A 20,553-nucleotide genomic window follows, 5' to 3' on the forward strand; every position below is an offset into this window, starting at 1 on the left:
TGATGACCTTACACCATGACTGCCCTTCTTTCATAAGAACTCAGTCTGAATCGAGTTATAAAGATAGCTAGTTCTTTTACAACAAATGAATGGTGTGTTTTTATCTAGTATTTACAGTATTTTGTTTTTCAAAATCGTTACCTAGTTTTAAAGACTTAGCTATTCTCGAAGTTTCCACATAAACTGTAAACACTTAATGTGAGTTGCGCAATCGCCCAGTGACCTGAATGCATCTTACCCAGAACGCACTGCGGCCGTTCTTAGTGGTAAAAATGGCGTCGAGGGCACCAGGTAAATGAACACCGCTTTTATTTACATTTTTATTTGTGAATTATCTCGCTAAAGAGCGTTTTATACTTGTGTGATGTGTTATATGCTGTACTGTAACACATAATATTGCGTTATGTTCGTTTTGTCCGTGTGAATATGTCTGTTAGCGCATTTGACTTGTGTGTGTGTCCTTTAGTGTCCCCGTGCTAACAGATGCTAAGGGTGCTGGTTCGCTAACGTTAGCTTGGCGCTAGCTACTGCTGCCGATCACAGTAAAATGTCCCTTTAGTGATTAAACGTGTCTATATATCTTACCAGACAGCAGATATCGCATTCAGTTGTTGTTTTATGTCACTGTTATGGTGTAACTTGTACTAAGATATGAGCTAATGTTAGCTTCTTAGCATTTTAGCCACTGTGGTGGTGTTACTTCTGCCGTTAAATGGTCCCAAGAAGACAGGTTATCTACTTGTAATCTACAGTCTGATATCCTTGTATGATAGTATATCTTGGACAAAGTTAATAACATTTAAGTCACGGGTGAGCCTCATTATTTAGCATTATATTAGGTAACTGAGTCACCTGACAGAGTGAAGATCACATTGACTTGAAAACAGCAGTGAATATTAAGCACTACACGTTGCACTACAATAAATAAAATGGAATCCGTATAATAGAGGCATACATAAATTCGTACACAGGCGCCACTCTTCAGTTGTCACTTGTCACGAAAACCACCACAGGAAGCGAAGAAAAAAAAGTAAAGGGGGCACTGATTCATGTTCAAAAAGTCAAACACTGATGTGATAAAACATCCCATAAATCTGATAGTGTCACCTCCAGGACGGCAAAATCTCAGCCTTAATGAAAGCAAATTAAACTCACTATGTAGAGGGAGCTGGGAGTTCAATCAGATGACCTTAGCTTCCTGTGTGGCTCTGACTTTAAACAGGAGGCAAAGATCATTTAAATTTACAGCAGTGATTTCCAAGCTCACAGTTTTTACCAACCTGTATCGATTTTTCACATTGAGATTACCAACACAACAGATGGTAGACGTAGGGGATGTTCAAACTGGGTCACTAAAAGAAGTATAGAACATATTTGTCAACATGCCTACATTTGTGCATTAGTAGTAATAACACTGTATCACCGCTGGACTTCCTCTCACACATCTGATGCTAACCTACTATTGTGGTCTTCTCTCAAGTAAAGTTTGTGCTGCATGACTGATCCTGTCTTTGTTGTCCTTGTCATGTTCACAGTAGCAACAGGCAGGCTCATGGTTGGGATCCGCAAATGGTATTACAACATGTGCGGCTTCAACAAGATTGGTAAGCTGAAATATATTGATACAAAATATTCAGAGTATAAATCCTTACAGTGAGTCAACACTGCCCATTAGGGTGTAAGTGGAGGGGGGAAACATCATAGTCCAGACTGAATATAGACTGTTGAATCACTGAATTTCAAGTCAGCATCTTTAGCATTGCGTGTTTTCTCTTGACAGGTTTGATGCGCGATGACACAATTTATGAGGATGCAGATGTGAAAGAGGCGCTGAGGAGGCTTCCAGAGGATCAGTACAATGACAGGATGTTCAGGATCAAGAGGGCCCTGGATCTCTCCATGAAGCAGCAGATCCTCCCCAAAGAGCAGTGGACAAAATATGAAGAGGTACATTAAACCAGTTTAAGTGTGGTATTTGTTCAGGGTAGAGATTGATTGTTTCCCCACCAGTTAATATATAGATTGGTACAGTGGCATTTTAAATATTGAAATTTAAAATATTGAATAGTCCGTATGAAACTGTTGTTGTTGTGTTGTTAAATAGAAAAAGAATAAACTAGGTTTTGGAGGATGTTGTGCTTTACCTGTCTAAAGTCTGCAAAAATGTTAGATCCTAGAATGACTTGAGAAGTTTAAATGCTTATCCTGATTTTGTGCGTCAACCTCATACTTTTCTTTTTGTCCTTATCCTGTAGGATGTCCATTACCTGACACCATATCTCGACGAGGTGATTCGTGAGAGGAAAGAAAGGGAGGAGTGGATGAAGAAATAGACGGTTCCTGTTCAACGATGTTAATCCTCAGTCTTCAGTCGGTGCATGGTTGTCCCCTGGTGTAATATTTAAAATGAAATCTTACGTGTATAAAACAGTGCTCATTAAAAAATATAGAATTTTGAAGATGTGGCAGTGTCATTTTTTAATGTAATGATTATAAGAAAGCTGATTTATTGGTATGACAAAAGGAAATGGTTACAGGTATACTTAATGAATCTGAATCTGTCCCATGTTTAAAAAGAGTGCTGGTATTTACATTTACAAATCCAGTTATGAACATAATTTAAACCAGAATATAGACATAAGAACATGTACAGTAGATTCAGGGAAGAAAATATCTTAGGCAAACTTTAAGTATCTACCTTAACAACCACGGTAGCTACATCTACATGTACTGCATCTGTGTGGCTTACAGACTGAGAGAAGTACTGTTGAGACAATATCTCATCAGGAATGAATTTCCTGTACATCCCATTTACGCAAAAGACTTACTTAGTATGATAAATAGAAATTGAAAATCAGTGGCTCCCAACCTGGAGGTCCCAGTGCCCACAAGGGGTTGCCAAAACTCCATGGAGGGTTGTGAGGCCTTGATTTTAAGGAGTGTGAGTAAACTTTGGGGGGGAAAAATAATACAGTAGGCCAATATGTCAATGATTTTTTTTAAAGTTTAGATTATTATTCAAGATATAAACTTTTAAAAAAAATCTCACAAGGTGAGGACACAGTGAAGATCTGAAGACATGCTACATTCACTCTGCTTAACAGCCTTGTCCTGCAGAGTGGCAAAGAATAGAAAACACTAAATTTGTAAAAAGTAAATAAATAAATGAAACCCAAACCAAAACAAAAAGGTCTTGAGTATGTGCGATTGTTATAAATAAAAAAAAAAAAATACAGACAGAACTATATAAAAACTCTTAAGCACTCATTTTACACAAACGTCCTGCAGCTAGTATACTAGATCTATTTTCAAAGTGTCGGACTTCAGCCATGCAGAGAACAGTGATGTCAGTATGCTAGCTATCTGTACTAGCGCTACATTAAAATACATAAAGCCAGCATGGCCTTGGAACATGGCTTTGAAAAGAAACTGTCAACAAAGCATTACCATTTCTGTAAGGTGTGAAGATTCAGATCTGCTTTATACAAAAGTCTACATTCATGTATACAATCTGAATTCATAGCCCTTTTATGTCAGTCTGTTTTAACTCCCATCTTTCCACATGCAAACCCACTAATTATCTTTCTGAGCCTGTGATCTCCTGTTGTCCACCTCAGTAATACTACCTATAAAGTTCCCAATGACACAGTTAAAAGATTTTAACATGGACACTCCCAGCTCATTGCTGGTCTCATTTATGTCAGGGTCATAGGCCCCCATGAGAGGGGTGCACACCTCCACACTCCCTCTTCCAGCTCCCTCTAGGATCCCCATCAGCTGGTCCCTGACCTCCTGAAACAGCTCCTTGTTGTACAACAGTAGGTCCGAGTCACCTAGAGGATACGTGACATCCTCAGAGTAGCACTCGCGGGGAACTGGAACCTCGATGTATTTGAACTTAGGAAAGCCTGCAGACAGCATGGAGAATAATCTCCGCAGGGCTGCAGAGGTCAGAGGGTTTCCCAGGAGTTTGAGCTCCTCCAGCCCCTGACAGCAAGCCAGAGCATCAGTGAAGGCGTCCATGTGCTCATCCTCTATGTTACACTCTTCGAGGGCCAGGCTGACCAGTGTGGCTGAGCAGCGGCTGAGCAGCTTCTGGAAACAAGTGGAGAAAGTGCCGAAGATGTCGTGTCCGCTGATGTCTAGGCGGACCAAGAACTCACAGTGGAGGCTGTTGGACAGGTACGTCATGTCCAGACGGTTCAGGCCACAATTGGCCAACTCCAAGCACTGCAGGGGAGTGTTGAGAGGACTGGGAAGAGAAAAGAGAGGTGAAAAAAATTAATTGGTGCTGAAAGGTCAGTGCTACGAGACATTACTGGGTCTCAATTTTATCATTAATATTATGGTTTGTCTGTCTTCAGGAAGGGTTTGTCACATCAGATAGGTGCCAGAAATACATACAAAGTTACAGGTAGATTTTTTGTAGGTAAAGTTACATGTCAGACTTTGATTGACAGCTCTAGTTGTTTGGGCTTCTGTTCTATTTCCATCTGAACTGTGAAGTTCTTCCAGCAGGTTCCTGGCTAACCTGCAGCTGTGGCCAGGTGCAGCTGTCTGTCCTCACTCTGGCATCATGTCAGCAATTTTAACAACAAAATACCTCCCATCGCTGAGCAAGAGCCGCAAAGCTGGAATGTGCTGTGGCCCTGGTTAAAGGTGATTATTGTGAGCTATATTAAAGCTCTTGATGTTGCAAAGTGCATGTGACACAACCATCAGAGCCGTCCAAACTATACCAACAAGGACATCTTGTTGTTTTTCTTCATCCCTCCATCTGTCCATTTACTCACCTAAGCAATCTGCGAAGGTGTCCAGTTAACGTGGAGAAACCAACATAGAGCTCAGTCAGGCAGGTCATTTGTGCCAGCAGGTTGCCGATGACGGACAGCACATCATCACTTTCAGAGCCCAACCTCCTCACGTCCAGTGCCCCAGTCGGCAGGGTCAAAGACTGTAATTTGGGGAATTCCACCTTGGACAGCAGCACCTCTAAGTGCGGGGCCTCCAGGTGAACATTGTGGACTACCTCCAACTTTGAAATACTCTCAGGTTCTGCCAGGCGAAGAACATAAAACAGCTGCTTTAGAGCGAGGGAATCTGCCCGGAAACCAACAAAACGAGGCTTCAGCGGACAGTAGCGGAGGAGGAGGAAGGCCTGAGCCACCAGCTCGTAGTTGCGGCCTGTGACAAAGCCGTTCAGACGGACGTCAATAGATGTTTCAAAGGCAGATGGGGACACGTTGCTGTCTTGCATGGCTACCATGGTGTCGTAGCACATTTGGGTCAGGAGCTGGGTTCTTGCCCATCGACCCAGGGTGGACTGGCAGGGGCAGGCCTGGTGCTCGATGTCCCTCAGGGCAGTCAGGTCCACCATATGCAGTCTCTTGGCGTAGGTTCTTGGAGGAGACAGCACATAATCCTTATGAAAACAAGAGGGAAAGATTGTAAAATCTTTTGAAATGATTCTCTGTTCAGCCTGTCACACTTTATGATCTTTGTACGCTAATAACAAGACAAATCAGATGTGCTTAAGTCAACACAAGAAGAACAGAAAAACATGGCACAGAAAAATACAACTAAAACACAAGCATGACATGAACATGATGAGGCATATTACACTCTAAGTACCTTTAAGCCGGTCAGAATCGCCTCCAGACAACGCCTGCAGGTGCGTGAGGTTAAGTCTGTCTGACAGTCGACTGTGTTTCCCAGGAGTCTTTGTAGGTCGAGCACAGGGAGAGGCCATGCCTGCACCAGAGCATGCAGCAACTCAGCCTGCTCATGGAGGTAGCAGGCCTTGAAGAGAAGTGGGAAGAGATTAAAAGACAAACAGCCGAGGTTCTCCAAAGCACTCGGACCACTGTGGATGAAGCCCTCTGCAGCAAGGAATCGCAGTGACTTCATGTTTCTGTTTTTGTTTCTTTTTTTGGTACCAACAGGTCTGTGGGTTTCTGATGAGAGCTGCAGTCTAACAGCTCTGCGTGTCACTGTCACTGGCCTCCTCCTGGCTCCTGCTTTGTTGATTTCCTCTGTTGCTGTCTGTCTGAGTGTTGTGCATTTGTCTAGCACTACACTTGCTGTGGCGAGGCTCGAGGGGTCGCGTGGTCGGTGAGAGGGTAGAGGTTATTATTAGAAACAGCTGTCTCACGTCCTTCGTCGGGCACAGTGTGTATTTGCAACTTTTGCCAGAGAGATAAGTAAGAACAACATCTGAATGCCATGCGGAAACTTGTCACTATTCACGACACCCCATTGTGAGGCCTTACACACTACTCACAAGAGCTGCAAGGACCAAAGAAAACAGTGTCATGAGAGCAGAAACAGAACAGCAATACTGGAACAATTAAATCTGTGATAAAGACACATAATCAGTTTGCAATCATGCATTCAAGAAGGCTGCTTGTGATAAGGGGCTGGTATTTGCATTTTGGTGCATCTACTTTTTCTGCCTCAGAAAAGTGCTTTTGTCAGCATCGAATTACATGTCACATGGTAACGGTGCATTATGGTCTATTGAGGCTTCTGTCGGCGGAGACATGCATTTACCATGATGGCTTTCTCCCAGATCTAAGAACATCTAAAACAACCTGATATTTACTGTTGTTTGTATTCTGCTAAGCTCACCGTGCTGAACATATTTCAACGTGTCTGTTTAATTCCACTTCTGTGGAAAACTACAATTAGAAACAACAGGTGTTTGTTGTTTTAACATTATATTCATGCAATTGTTTTAATTTTGCTATGAAAAACATTTTGGGCTGCATGATGGTAAGAAAAAGTGCTACATAGATAAAGTTGAGTAGGAGTTGTGTTGAAAGGAAAACAAGTAAACAAAGCGTGGACTTTGAGTGACAGTTATTGTAATATGAACTATCAACTAAGAAGTTATTCACTGCCATTTTAAGCACATAGGACTAGATGTTTAAAACCTTTTCCAGTCTTTAATGATCTCTGTCAAACTAGCAACTGAGAAATTACTTGTCATTAAAGGTCCAGTGTGCAGGATTTAGGGTGATATATTGGCAGAAATGAAATGTGATATATTAAGTATGTCTTTAGTGTATAATCACCTTAAAATAAAAATTGTTTTTTCAGCACCTTAGAATGAGCCGTTTACATCTGCATAGGGAGCGGGTCCTTGTCCACAGAGATCGCCATTTTGCAACGCCATGTTTCAGAGTGGACAAACCAAACACTGGCTCTAGATAGGGCCTTGTTTTTGCATTGGCCACCATAGTAAGCAGTCCCTCCACGACAAGAGCGTTAGAACACTACTGTTTTTTAACATTGAAATGCTTTAGTCAGTGCTGATTTTTATCACCAGGTCTGTTTGTTTTGGAGAGGAGGAGAACTCTGCTGATAAATCAGCTCACAGTAAAAACCTCCTGAACATCTGGGTCTTAAGTTATAAGAGAAAATAGCTAAGCACACATTAGCAGGTGCTGGGGTACCGCCCAATATTGTGACGAGCCAAACAACATCGAAGACACACTGGTTTGTAATGTAAACTGCTTTATTCAGTGCTTTTACTGGTTTTAATCACCAGTTCTGTTTGTTTCGGAGAGGAAGAGACCTCTGCAGATAATTAGCTCAAGACAAAAACCTCCTGAACAACGACCACTGAAGGAATTCTAAGCGGGAGATGTTTCAGCCGGCTGCAATTTGCAATCCTCACCACTAGATGCCACTAAATGCCCCTAAATCGTACACACTGAATCTCTAAATGTGTGTTTAATGATACACATATTTGGCCAGGCCTGTCAGAATTAAAAACATACTGTATATTAATTTCTACACCATTTTACTATGTTCAAACTACATGTATTTCTACAAAATGTGCATTTAAATAATTTAAAAGCTAAGTGGCAATTTACCTGAGAGGAACCTGTCATTGTACATGTCTATAAAAGCAGCATTCAGTAAACTTGTAACTGGCCTTACTGGATTTAGTGTAGGTGATCTTTTAGGGTTTCGTTCCCGATATCATGAGGTGATTCAAAGGCCTGCTGAGTTTGACCGCCAAAACTACCCCATTTCAGGTCAATAGTCTATACCAGCTCTTCTCACCTGTCTTATATGTGCTTAAAATGCTTTTACGAAGGGTGGTAGTGATGGTGATGATGATGATGGTGCTCGTGGTGGTGATGGTGCTCATGTCTCCGGGCTGGAGAGGCCAGGGCCCTACAGGATGGCTGAAGGTTGGAATATATGTCCCTATCTCCCCCTGGTGTGGGTCTCAGTGGCGAGGCAGTAGCTTGCACCCTGGAGCGGAGCCTCTTGCTGTGAGCACGTTGCAGGGGGACGCCGTGTGCAGCAGGCTGAGACTGCGAAGGATGGCACCATGAAGCAGGATGGTGACCATGTAACCTGCAGGACTTTCCCTCTACTCCATTCCTGTCTCTCCCCACTGACATGGCCTTGCTTTTCAGGGAATGGGGGATCGAGAGGCCTCTGGGAGAGTCAGGGGAGATGCAGTTCTCTCTGATCACCACAGGGTGGTGCTTAAGAGCAGAGTGACCACCCTGACTGGGCTCCTGAGAGGGAGATTCTGGAAAAAAGGAAGAAAGACAACTTTAAATGTATGTATTTCCATAGCAAAAAAAAATTAACAATTCATAACAGGAGTGTATTTTAAGAGTGTTATGCAGAAACTCTACCTGTATTGTCAAACTTGGAGGTATAGTTTTCAATGCCAGCTAGATCCAGGTAGTGGTTTCTGCGCTCTATGTTTTCATCCACGCAATAAAGTCGTCTTACTGAGGTTCCTCCCTCCTGAGACACACTCTGCTCCTTCTCTGCTGCTGTTTTCAATGAGAAAGCGATTTTATCATCACAGCAGTGACTGTGGTTTGGTTTTAAGATAAATCCTACTGTGCATAAACTTGTGAAACTCTCTGTCTTTAATGTTTTTAGTATCAATAAAAATAATTTTGTGGGGCGTCAGTGGCTTAGTGGTAGAGCAGGTGCCCCCTGTACAAGGCTGTTGCCATAGCGGCCCGGGTTCGACTCCAACCTGTGGCCCTTTGCTGCATGTCCTTCCCTCTCTCTCTCCCCCCTTCACGCTTAAGCTGTCCTGTCAATTAAAGGCTAAAATGCCCAAAAAAAAAATCTTAAAAAAATAATACTAATAATTTTGTACCTATTTCTGAGAGCTTCTCTGGGTCAGCTGATAGAGTTACAACTAGTTTTATCTTCAGGGGTGTGGTGTCACTGTACGGCTGCTTTATTGACCCCTCAAGGACCTCATACATGGAGTGTATCAGACTGGACATGTCCTGCAGAATACACACAGACACACACACACACTGTACAGAACAAGCTACTAAAAACAACATTTAAAGGTGGAGTCAGCGATTTTGGAGAAAGAATATGATATGATTTTCTCCCAGATCATCTGTCTCAAGTACTTCTGTGTGGATACAGTGACAGTTTCAGCAAACATGACAAAAAGTTATTTTCATAACAGTTACAAACTACAGCTTAAAACAATATGCACAAAAGAAACCTACGTCTTTGGTGACTTTGCCACTGTTGTCAAAGTTGTACAGTGTGAAGACCCACTCCTGCTGCATGTCCTCGTCAGGCGGCGCGTTACACTCTGTGACCTGTATGTGCACATATTGTCAGGAAGACGTATTACAGCTATAATAAATGTTTAACTGCAGTCCTGTTTAGTAGGTAGAATTTAAGTTTACAGTAAATGACGTGGTGTGTGAGTTGACCCACGGGGCCTTTAAAACCGGTAAAACCACAATGTGTGATTGAAAAAAAAAGTTGATTAGTATCAGATACATGACTTTTTAGACTTTTCATCTCACAGTAATCAGTGCTGTAATTATCCTGATACACAAGAATCCTCCCATCTGGTACTTCAAGTTGTTTGGAAATGACAAAAATCAAATGTTGCAGAGATATGGAGGTTTACACTCACACCAGCACGGCTGTTCGTCTTTGTCTGTTTATGGACCTGGAAGTGGACGCTGTTACCTCCATCAGGTGTCTTCTTTTGTGGAAGAGGCACTAAACAACACACAGAACTGGACTGTGTTATCCAGTAGACTCACAGTTTGAGGGTAACTATAATTATTGTGCTAGCAAATTGTGCCTTTGTCATTAATGTATTCCTTGTTATGAGCTCTGTTTTCAATGAATGTTTGGCAGCAGAGAGGAAACTGAAGGCTGTACATCCAAAGGCTGAAGCTTTCCCACACAAATCTAGAGCAGATGTGTTTAATTTTGCCATTTCCTTTTCACCTGGGAAGTGTGGGGGTGGCCTATTAAAGCAAAACTCTAAAATAATGTTCAACATCTACACAAAAATCCTGCGGTAAAGTCCTTTACAGTACATGAAAACTGAGCAAAGTCAGTATGATGCATGTGCAAGTCATACAGCAGTGACGCAATTCTCTACTCACCATGGAGGTTGCAGTTACGGTTAGACTTGTTCGCCCTCAATTCTACGTACAAGTTCTGTAAAGAAAAGTGACAGAGAGTAAATTAGCAGAGAGCACACATGAAAGAGAGGGAGATGGAAAGAAAAGAGGAAGCAATTAAGTGCTTTTCACGTCCCATGAGTGCAGCGATTTAGCAGATGTGAGCAACGCTGAACAACCCTTAAACATCTGTGGGTTCTGTGTATTTCTCGAAAACTGTAATTGACTCTTGTTTCATTTCTGTCAAGAAAGTTAAATTTCCAAAACATCTAAACCGATGACACAGTGATTGAATTTTTCTTAATTTTCCTGAAATGAGAAAGAAAGAAAGAGTGAGGCAGCAATGGACCGAGAGAGGGTGGTTCAGTCATTTCCTTGCAGGCTCTCCTCTTTTAACTCTTGACATCTTGACCCTTTCTTTCCCCTCATATGAAACTGACATGTGCCTGAAGTTTCATACGACCATTAAACGTAAAATCATGAAGCCAGATTTACTAGAGACAATAAACTCCAGCCACTAGGATGCAAAATCTGCACAGAAGAAAACTGAGGTTTTAGGGGTGAATATTTGAACCTGCACCATCATTTTAAAAGCTTTAGTTAAATATAAAACCTGATCCCACTGGTGAGTGAAAATACATATTTTTTTTCTCTTACCTGTAGTGCTGTTTATCAGTCTAGATTGTTTTGGTGTGGGCTGTTGAGTGTTGAAGATATCGGTCGTAGAGATGTCTGCCTTCTCTCTATATAATGGAACTAGATGGCACTCGGCCTGTGGTGCTCAAAGAGCCAAAGAAATACATTTGAAAAACTCAACAGTAATGTGTCTTCCTAGAAATAATGACCTGGTTACTCAAGATAATCCACAGACCTTGTTGTGAGCACTTTCATGTGGGAACTATTTTCTTTCTACTGAACTACACCCACCAACCATATCACTGCACAGAAGGAAGCGTGCATCTACTCATCAATGAGCTAGCAGTAGATGCATGCTTCCTTGTATAGCTACGCCAAGAAGGATGCCATTAATGTTTACGTCTCACAAAGTCATGTACACAACCCTCTTGTCTATGAGTAAATGCACACTAGGGCATAAGATTTAATTCAATATTGGGGGGGGTGGGGGGCACATATGAAACAGGGAGTTGGGGTTCCCTCACCAGAAATTTTTGAGCATCAAAGACTTAATTTTCTGCATTCTGGTGACTTTTCATGCACCATTTTGTGCCTTTTCTGCAGCGGTTTATGTTGAAAATGTCCTTAATTTTGTCAAAATAAAAGTCCTCTACTACATTCATGTTTTTATTGGGGGAGGCAAATGTACATTTTCTAAATATTGATGAAGACGTGTCTCCTGCGTCCCCCCTGAAATCTACACCTATAGATTCACGCTCCCTTCTGCATGGTGACATGATTGGCACATGTTGTTTGGTGGAGAGAAAATAGTTCTTACATGAAACTGCTCACAACAAGGTCTGTGGATTATTTTGAGTAACCGGGTTATGATTTCTGGAAAGAGACATTGCTGTTAAGTTTCTCAGTTTTCTTTTTTTTGGGCTCTTTGAGCACCACAAACTGAGTTCCATCTAGTTCCATTATATTAAAGAGAAGGCAGATATCTCTACGGCTGATATCTCTAACATTCGGCAACTCACACCAAAACAATCTAGACTGATAAATAGCACTACTGGTAAGAGGAAAAAGATCATTTTTTGATTTTAGGGTGGACTGTCCCTTTAAGATTCATATCCTTGTCTGTGATTATCTGATCGTACACTCTTCTCTCAGGTAGAAACCGCTCTGCACTGCAAAGAAAGAGACAACTGAAGCTCAAACAAGACTCTTCTTATCTCTCAACACGCTGATCCATCACCAACGTCACACTGATGCTCAGGCAGATGCAGATTAGCAACAAAAGCAGTGATAAGATGTGCAGGCACTTTTTACACCCACATTCACGACACACCCTCCTCGCTCTGCCCGCCATGCTCCACCTGCTGTGAAGCTTTGATGCTGGGTTTGATTGCAAGTCAAAGTAGAAGAGATGGTGCAGGTAGCAGAAAGGTGTGTGCCTGATAGAATGCAGTATTCTGTTGTGCTCCCTCTTTATAAGTCACCCAACCGTGCACCCGTCCTGATATCACAAAGCTTCAAGTGTTAGCGTGAACAGTAGCTGCCTTTGTCTCAGCAAGAATGTCTAACAGCCTTTCTGATAACTCAATACCTGGAGAGGAAGTGTCGCTGTCGGTAATACAACATGAAGAGATGATGCTCTGATGATGTCTGTACACCAGCTCTCATATTAATGGAAAAAAACTGCAGTGCAGTGTATTCCTATCTTTTTGACGAAATCCTTCTTTTTGCTTATTGATAAATTGTTATCTTCATTCATCTGGAATAAAAAAATTCCACGAATACGAAAGACTATCTTACAGCGACACCGTAAACATGGAGGATTATCCCTACCCAACTTTCAGTATTATTACTGGTCGGCTAACATACGCGCTATGTTACATTGGCTTAACCCACCACAAGATTGCGGCCCAAAATGGTTACAGTTAGAAAAGTTGTCATGTGGACCTGCCTCTTTACATGCTTTACTTTGCTCCAAGCTCCCATTACCAGAACCTATATCCAGATATTCTATAAACCCAGTTGTTAAACACTCTTTGAAGGTTTGGGCACAGTTCAGACGAGCATTTTCACTCAATAGCATGTTAATTAACGCCCCTATATCAAGAAATAATATGTTCAAACCTTCCGTTATAGACGGGTCCTTTGATATCTGGACCAGGAATGGATTAGCTACTTTAAAAGACCTCTATGTTGATAATAATTTTGCATCATTTGAGCAGCTGAGATTAAAATATGAAATCCCCAACTCACACTTCTTCAAGTATCTGCAACTTCGCAACTTTGTATCCTCACAATCAGCTCAATTTCCGTCGATACCCTCCAGCTCTCTCCTTGATTCTCTTTTACAGTTTAGCTCCGACCATAAAGGGCTTATTGGAAAAATCTACATGTCACTCAATTCTCACAACTTAGAACCTTTGACACGTTTCAAAAGCCAATGGGAAGAAGAATTAGGCATCGAACTTACTGAGGATATATGGGACTCCACATTAGATAGGATACATTCATCTTCAGTTTGCTTAAGACATAAGGTAATACAGTTCTAGATTGTACATAGGTTACATTGGTCTAAAGTGAGATTGGCAAAGATAACACCAAATATTGACCCTAACTGTGACTGCTGTGGAACAGCAACAGCTACTTTATCACATATGTTCTGGTTTTGCCCAAAATTAACAGAGTTTTGGCAACCTATATTCAAATTCTTTTCTGACCTGCTAGGAATACCCATAGAACCTCTTGCCATAATAGCAATATTTGGTGTAGCACCGCAGGATTTATGCCCACTCGACATGGCAAAAACATGATGGCCTTTGCTATGCTACTGGCTAGAAGACTCATATTGCTTAAATGGAAAGACAAATCTCCTTCAACCTTCAATCAATGGATCAGGGATCTTCTGCACCATCTGACTTTAGAAAAAATCCGCTATGCCACAAGAGGCTGTGCCCTCAACTTCTATGCTATATGGCAACCAGTGCTAGATCATGTTGAAAAGATAGATGCCTCAGACATTTTAAATGTATAGATATAACCCCTTCTTCTTTTTACTATCCTTTTATTTTTATTTGTGTATGTTTTTGTTTTGTTAACTTGATTTGCAGATTTTTGTGTAGGTGTGTGTGCATTTTCTTTTTTTCTTTTTTTTAAATCATGTACATTTATTATTGAACCTGTGCTTTAATGTGGACTTATGGTGGTGCAGTGGAGTGGGGTTGTTTGTGGGGTGGGATTGTATTGAAATGTATATCAAATTGTATCTTTTATAACTTAAAAAAAAACCTAATAAAAACAGACATGGAAAAAAAAAGCTGCAGTGACTTTGGTTTTTATTTGCAGAAACATATCAAAAACGTGATACAAAATAGGTCTAATATCATGTAACGGTTGAGGGGTCGTCATTTTTAAAGTGTCCATTAAAGGTGTATGAATTATGAGACATCTTCACAGAAAAACTTCACCAGTCAAAAGCCCAGAGTCATAAAGAAGTCTTTCATCACACCAACAAGAAATTATTGATTTTATCCCACATATAACCAAAAAAATCTTTAAACACTATAAAGTAACACGTGCACACTCAAGACAGAAAAACACTGGTGAAAATGTTGTGAGCTGGACTGATGGGTGGACTCCAGTGCAAACAAAATAACAAATGGAACAGTACAAGTCAGAGTTACCACTCCTGGGCATTAGTTATATCAGACAATATGAGGTGGACGCATGAAAAGATTAAAACCCTGCTCATGATGTTTGCTCTTGGATGTTATAATATTTACATAGTGTTTAAGAAAACTTACGCTGTGAGTCAGCCTCCTGTGCACACACATACACTCAGACACATGCAATCCAGAGATCATATCAAAGCAAACAGGTTTGTGTTCCTTCAGACGGTGATGCTGTCCGCACCTGAGCGGGAGTCACTGATATTTGACAGGTAAATATTCTGTTAATGGGTCTGTGTGTCTGCAGTTTTCACGTATAGCTGGAGGAGCACATTTCATGTCTCACTGGTTATCGTTAAGAATACACAAACTAAAATTACCGCCCCACGGTCATATGCCTCGGCACACCAGTCAAGTGTCTCTTACAGTTCATCCATGTCTGTGAAAACACGGATGCTTCCCACATCTTCCCCCAGGCAGTTATGACGTTGAGTAACGGCCAGAAAAGTGTTTTATGCAGAACATTATGATGTCACAGTGAGGCTGACCTTTGACCTTTTGGATGTAAAATGTCATCAGTTTCATTACTTGTGTGAAGTTTTATCATAATTAGCCAACAAATTCTTGAATATGGCCAAAAAACTTATTTTGTGCACTCAAACTGACCTTGACCTTTGACCTTCAACCACAAATTCTAATCACTTTATTCTTCAATCCAGATGGACAAATTTAGTCAAATCTACAGAAATTCCCTCATGACATTCTTGAGATATCGCTTTCATGAGAATGAGACAGACAAGGTCACAGTGACTGTGGCCTTTGTCCTATGACCACCAAAAACCAATCAGTTCATTGTTGAGTCAAAGTGCTGAATATCCAATAGGATAAGCGGTTACAGAAAATGAATGAATGAATATGTATCAATATTTTTTCTTTGCGTCAATGATATTGGATTGTTGATCATTAAATCGATATAAAAATCCAGATCGATGGATCCTTACACCCCTAATATTTATGTTTGGGATAGTTTTTAAGGTGTCAGTTTTAAAAGTCAGAGAAACTCTCTGCAGAAAACTTGTTAAATGTAAAGTTATGGCCAAGACTTTATGCGCGCAAGATGAAAAAAGATGGTTCATGTTAGCATGGGTGGGTTACGAGACTACAGGCCCCTGGGCACAGATATGCAAAAGCCCCCACCACCTCTATACATATACTTTGTGGGGGTTTTGCCTCCTTTTTTGTTGTCATGCATGTCTCTGTGGTGGTTTTGAGTCTCTTTCTGGTCAGTGCGTATTAATTTGAGTATGATTTTGCAGATGAAGGCCTCTGACACTTTGTGCTCCTGGGCCTGTGCCTGCTCGGCCTGTTCCATGCTTGTAAGACCAAAATCTGATTAAACAATATGTCTCTTACAGCGGTGGTGTCCCAGAGTGTCAAAATACATTAGGCTGGAAAATCTAATCACAGGAGGCTGTCTGCCATTAACATGCACAGAAACTATCACCACAACCTTTTACACAACTTGGCAGAGTCGACATCTTTTTCCAAACTTCCCAGAACTTTCATACAACACTTTATGAACCCTTAAAACAACAATCCTGGTGACAGCTCACACCACATCTCATGACCTCAGCACTTGCGCTTACAGATCAAACACACTGAAGAGAAGTGAAAATGGCGTGTTGTTAGTTTATCATCACATTTCACGTCTTAATTTCTAACTGTTCCTTCAAGCCACCCTGTGATCTCTGGCAGCACATGAAACATCTATGATTAACTTTCACCACAAAATCTAGTCACACAGATGAAATCAGTGTGTTTAACGTTAACAGGAGAGTACAGCTTTTACAGTCTTCCTTAATTAGAGCATAACGAAGAGGTGAATTTCTCCTCTTAGTATCCAAACGTGACTGCTTCATTAGGACTAACAGCCTACATGTGATGCCATTTACGCAATCAAACACCCTCCCCACATCTTTTTCCTCTCCCCCCCTCTCTCACAGTCTGTCTGACTGGAGAAGGAAAGCAGTACCAGATGTGGAGACTTTTTTTTTTCAGGCTGGTATAAAGACCTTGCTGTTTTGGAGGGGGTGGCTGTGTTGCACTTCACAGACTTGGAAGTCTCTTTATAGAGATGGAGGGGGAAAGGGCGGAAGAATAAATATATGACTACCTCCAAACACCTTTAATGTCTCCTGGATGTGATGTGAGCAAATACTGTTTATCCCAAAACTGGCTTAGCTGCGATTAGGCTGCTGGCACTGCAATAAACCAGTTTGAGGAGGCTGGGAATGTTTTTATTGCTTTTTCCTTCAGTATGGGAACAGACTTTCAAAGACTTAATATACAACTCATTTGCATTTAAGAAAATGCTCTGGAGGAGAAATCTGCCCTTAAACACTTATTTGCTGTTAGATATTATCAATTCAAAATCCAATCATTTTTATTAATGTAGTAAATCACAAATATGCCTCAAGGGGATTATTTATGTGACATCGTCTTGACTCGGATACAAGAAAAACTTCCCCCAAAACCCTACATAATGTTCGGCACAGTCTAAATTAACTACATTATCAACCATATTATCAGTTAAATCTCTAAAATTAGGCTGCGGTCATCATGTGGCCAGCATCATGTGGTTTTCATCCAAAGCCTATCTGGTAATCTATCAATAACAGACCATTATACAGTCAAAGGAAACCAAAGTAAGCATCATGGGATCTGTTTCTGTATAATATATGATGTGGGTGCACTCAGTTTGTCCATTTAAATATAGCACAATTACTAAATTATGTGACCAAAACAAGCATACATTATAAAGAAATAATGTTCTACCTCTGTCAGTTTGGTTTTGTGGATGCTCTCCAGCTCTCTCTGACAGGTCAGCACATTGGAAGCCAAACTACCACCTGCAGAACATGAGAATAAATGTGAACACATGCAAACACATGTAAAAAGTAGTTTCGGTAGTGTGCACAGTGTCTGTCCTGACTGTCTCACCTTCAGGACTCTGTCTACGTCTCGAAGCTGTCCAAATAATGAGAGGAAAGAGAATATAAGTCAGAAGCGGTCCCATTTTAAAGACAAAATATATATGATATAGTTAAATATCTCACCAAGTTTGGACTGGAATTTGCCCATACTCCTGCCTGTTCAGCTGGTCAAGAAAAGTTTATAATTTCCAGTCCATGAGGGTGAAGATAGATATGACATTTATAAGAGAAGAGCACCGGCAGTGTATCGCAGATATTCGCACACAGACGAAGTGAAGCTTAGAAGTTTGTCCGAGGTATCAAAGAGTATACAGGCAGAGCAGAGAGTTTACTGTCGCGCACTTCCTCCTTCGGTTCAATTCAGTTTGACAGATGGGAGACAGCCTGGAGTGACACCTATGACTTAACTTTGAATATGTAGAATAGCTTGTGTTGTACATGTGTAGAGTTTTAGTTTTGTTATGATGCTATAATATGTAATTTATTAATAATTTATTTTGTGTGTACAGTTAGTTACACAGCTTGATCAGTCTTCAGGGGCGGAGCCAGATATTGTCACCATTAGGTGGGGGTTCCCCTTACTTATTACAGCTATTATATCCTCCTGAGACCCTACCTTTTGTTTGGTATGCATTTTTAATTTATACTAACTATTTGGGATCAGTAGGACCTGGTAAGTATAAAAAAGCAAAACATTGTCAATGATCATTAAGTCCCAACGTCCTCAAACGAGACAACAATTAAATCCAGCCGTTCTCAAATGAGACGATAATGATGTCCCAATGTCTTCAGACGAGTACTTCCTAATTAACAGTGTCTTTGCTTGTTACTGTTACTGCCATCTTGTTTTTACATGGATTAGTGTATTGTGCCCTTACTACCACTACTACTTAATAGATGGCACAAAAAAGTGTCCATGATCGAGGACAACATGTCTGAATTAAGTCAATGAAGGTCAAGTAAACCCAAAATGTGATGTCCTCATATGTGGACACAGGGTCTTGGAAGGCTATTTTCAAGCCACTTCAAAATCCTCTTAACATACACTGCCTGGCCAAAAAAAAAGTCACCACCAAAAAAAAAGGTCATACACTCTAATATTTCGTTGGACTGCCTTTAGCTTTGATTACGGCACGCATTCGCTGTGGCATTGTTTCCATAAGCTTCTGCAATGTCACAAGATTTATTTCCATCCAGTGTTACATTAATTTTTCACCAAGATCTTGCATTGATGATGGTAGAGTCTGACCGCTGCGCAAAGCCTTCTCCAGCACATCCCAAAGATTCTCAATGGGGTTAAGGTCTGGACTCTGTGGTGGCCAATCCATGTGTGAAAATGATGTCTCATGCTCCCTGAACCAGTCTTTCACAATTTGAGCCCGATGAATCCTGGCATTGTCATCTTGGAATATGCCCGTGCCATCAGGGAAGAAAAAATCCATTGATGGAATAACCTGGTCATTCAGTATATTCAGGTAGTCAGCTGACCTCATTCTTTGAGCACATACTGTTGCTGAACCTAGACCTGACCAACTGCAGCAACCCCAGATCATAACACTGCCCCCACAGGCTTGTACAGTAGGCACTAGGCATGATGGGTGCATCACTTCATCTGCCTCTCTTCTTACCCTGATGCGCCCATCACTCTGGAACAGGGTAAATCTGGACTCATCAGACCACATGACCTTCTTCCATTGCTCCAGAGTCCAATCTTTATGCTCCCTAGCAAATTGAAGCCTTTTTTTCCGGTTAGCCTCACTGATTAGTGTTTTTCTTAAGGCTACACAGCTGTTCAGTCCCAATCCCTTGAGTTCCCTTCGCATTGTGCGTGTGGAAATGCTCTTACTTTCACTATTAAACATAGCCCTGAGTTCTACTGTTGTTTTTCTTCGATTTGATCTCACCAAACGTTTAAGTGATCGCCGATCACGATCATTGAGGATTTTTTTCCGGCCACATTTCTTCCTCGAAGACGATGGGTCCCCACTATCCTTCCAGTTTTTAATAATGCGTTGGACAGTTCTTAACCCAATTTTAGTAGTTTCTGCAATCTCCTTAATGTTTTCTCTGCTTGATGCATGCCAATGATTTGACCCTTCTCAAACAGACTAACATCTTTTCCACGACCACGGGATGTGTCTTTCGACATGGTTGTTTAGGAAATGAGAAGCAACTCATTGCACCAGTTGGGGTTAAATAACTTGTTGCCAGCTGAAAGATAATTGCCCATGCAGTAATTATCCAATAGGAGGCTCGTACCTATTTGCTTAGTTAAATCCGGGTGGCGACTTTTTTTTTGGCCAGGCAGTGTACAAAGCTCTCAATGACCAGGCCCCACCCTACCTGTCTGAGCTCATCCATCATCACACACGCCCTTGCCCACTCCGCACATATCACTTATGAATATTGTTTGTCAGTACTGTAGGGGTGTCCATGATTTAAATTAAATTTTAACTATAATCTGTGAGATCCTAATGCTGTATTTAAGTGACAAAGATGTTTTACCATCAGTTTTGTTTTTCCCTTACTGCAGACCTATCATTTCAGTGTTTGAGGAACACAGACACCACTGCAGGGCATCATCACTAAACTCAGCTGAAAATTAGTTAAATATTAAGAGGATTCTGGAACAAGATATACATCAGATCTGCTGTGTACTGCAGTATCGCGTGTGCTTTAAACACTTGTGACAATTGCACTTCTTCACTCTCTATAACCTTAACATTGCAAACATATAAATGTTGCCATAATTAATTTTTATACAGCTTAATTCACAACCGGTAAAGTAAAACAAAAGGGGGATAACAGTGTAAAAAAAAAAAAAAA

The 20,553-nt window shown here is 41.1% G+C and overlaps 3 protein-coding genes across 4 annotated transcripts; 1 reads left to right on the forward strand and 2 right to left on the reverse strand.

Moving 5' to 3' along the window:
• The first annotated feature begins 203 nt into the window (after nucleotides 1-203).
• On the forward strand, nucleotides 204-2,459 carry uqcrb (ubiquinol-cytochrome c reductase binding protein). Its single transcript, XM_033636157.2, has 4 exons — nucleotides 204-291; nucleotides 1,536-1,604; nucleotides 1,781-1,947; nucleotides 2,256-2,459. Exons 1-4 carry the CDS (start codon nucleotides 228-230, stop codon nucleotides 2,331-2,333), a joined length of 378 nt encoding a protein of 125 aa, XP_033492048.1. The 5' UTR covers nucleotides 204-227; the 3' UTR covers nucleotides 2,334-2,459.
• A 20-nt stretch (nucleotides 2,460-2,479) lies between these two features.
• lrrc14b (leucine rich repeat containing 14B) lies at nucleotides 2,480-6,080 on the reverse strand. Its single transcript, XM_033636156.2, has 3 exons — nucleotides 5,632-6,080; nucleotides 4,794-5,422; nucleotides 2,480-4,252 (listed from the first exon to the last, which is right to left on the reverse strand). Exons 1-3 carry the CDS (start codon nucleotides 5,905-5,907, stop codon nucleotides 3,574-3,576), a joined length of 1,584 nt encoding a protein of 527 aa, XP_033492047.2. The 5' UTR covers nucleotides 5,908-6,080; the 3' UTR covers nucleotides 2,480-3,573.
• A 77-nt stretch (nucleotides 6,081-6,157) lies between these two features.
• Nucleotides 6,158-17,988, reverse strand: LOC117264090 (protein naked cuticle homolog 2). 2 transcript variants are annotated; one of them, XM_078175593.1, is made up of 10 exons: nucleotides 17,851-17,988; nucleotides 17,735-17,761; nucleotides 17,570-17,643; nucleotides 10,419-10,473; nucleotides 9,935-10,023; nucleotides 9,513-9,608; nucleotides 9,143-9,278; nucleotides 8,661-8,804; nucleotides 8,071-8,551; nucleotides 6,158-6,285 (listed from the first exon to the last, which is right to left on the reverse strand). In XM_078175593.1, exons 1-9 carry the CDS (start codon nucleotides 17,873-17,875, stop codon nucleotides 8,097-8,099), a joined length of 1,101 nt encoding a protein of 366 aa, XP_078031719.1. In that variant the 5' UTR covers nucleotides 17,876-17,988; the 3' UTR covers nucleotides 6,158-6,285; nucleotides 8,071-8,096. The 2 variants fall into 2 exon arrangements, with proteins under 2 accessions (XP_078031719.1, XP_033493796.1); XM_033637905.2 differs by having other exon boundaries at nucleotides 6,259-8,551.
• Nucleotides 17,989-20,553: the final 2,565 nt, after the last annotated feature.

The sequence above is a fragment of the Epinephelus lanceolatus genome, chromosome 16, assembly GCF_041903045.1.
Source record: "Epinephelus lanceolatus isolate andai-2023 chromosome 16, ASM4190304v1, whole genome shotgun sequence".
Classification (NCBI taxonomy): Eukaryota; Metazoa; Chordata; class Actinopteri; order Perciformes; family Serranidae; genus Epinephelus; species Epinephelus lanceolatus.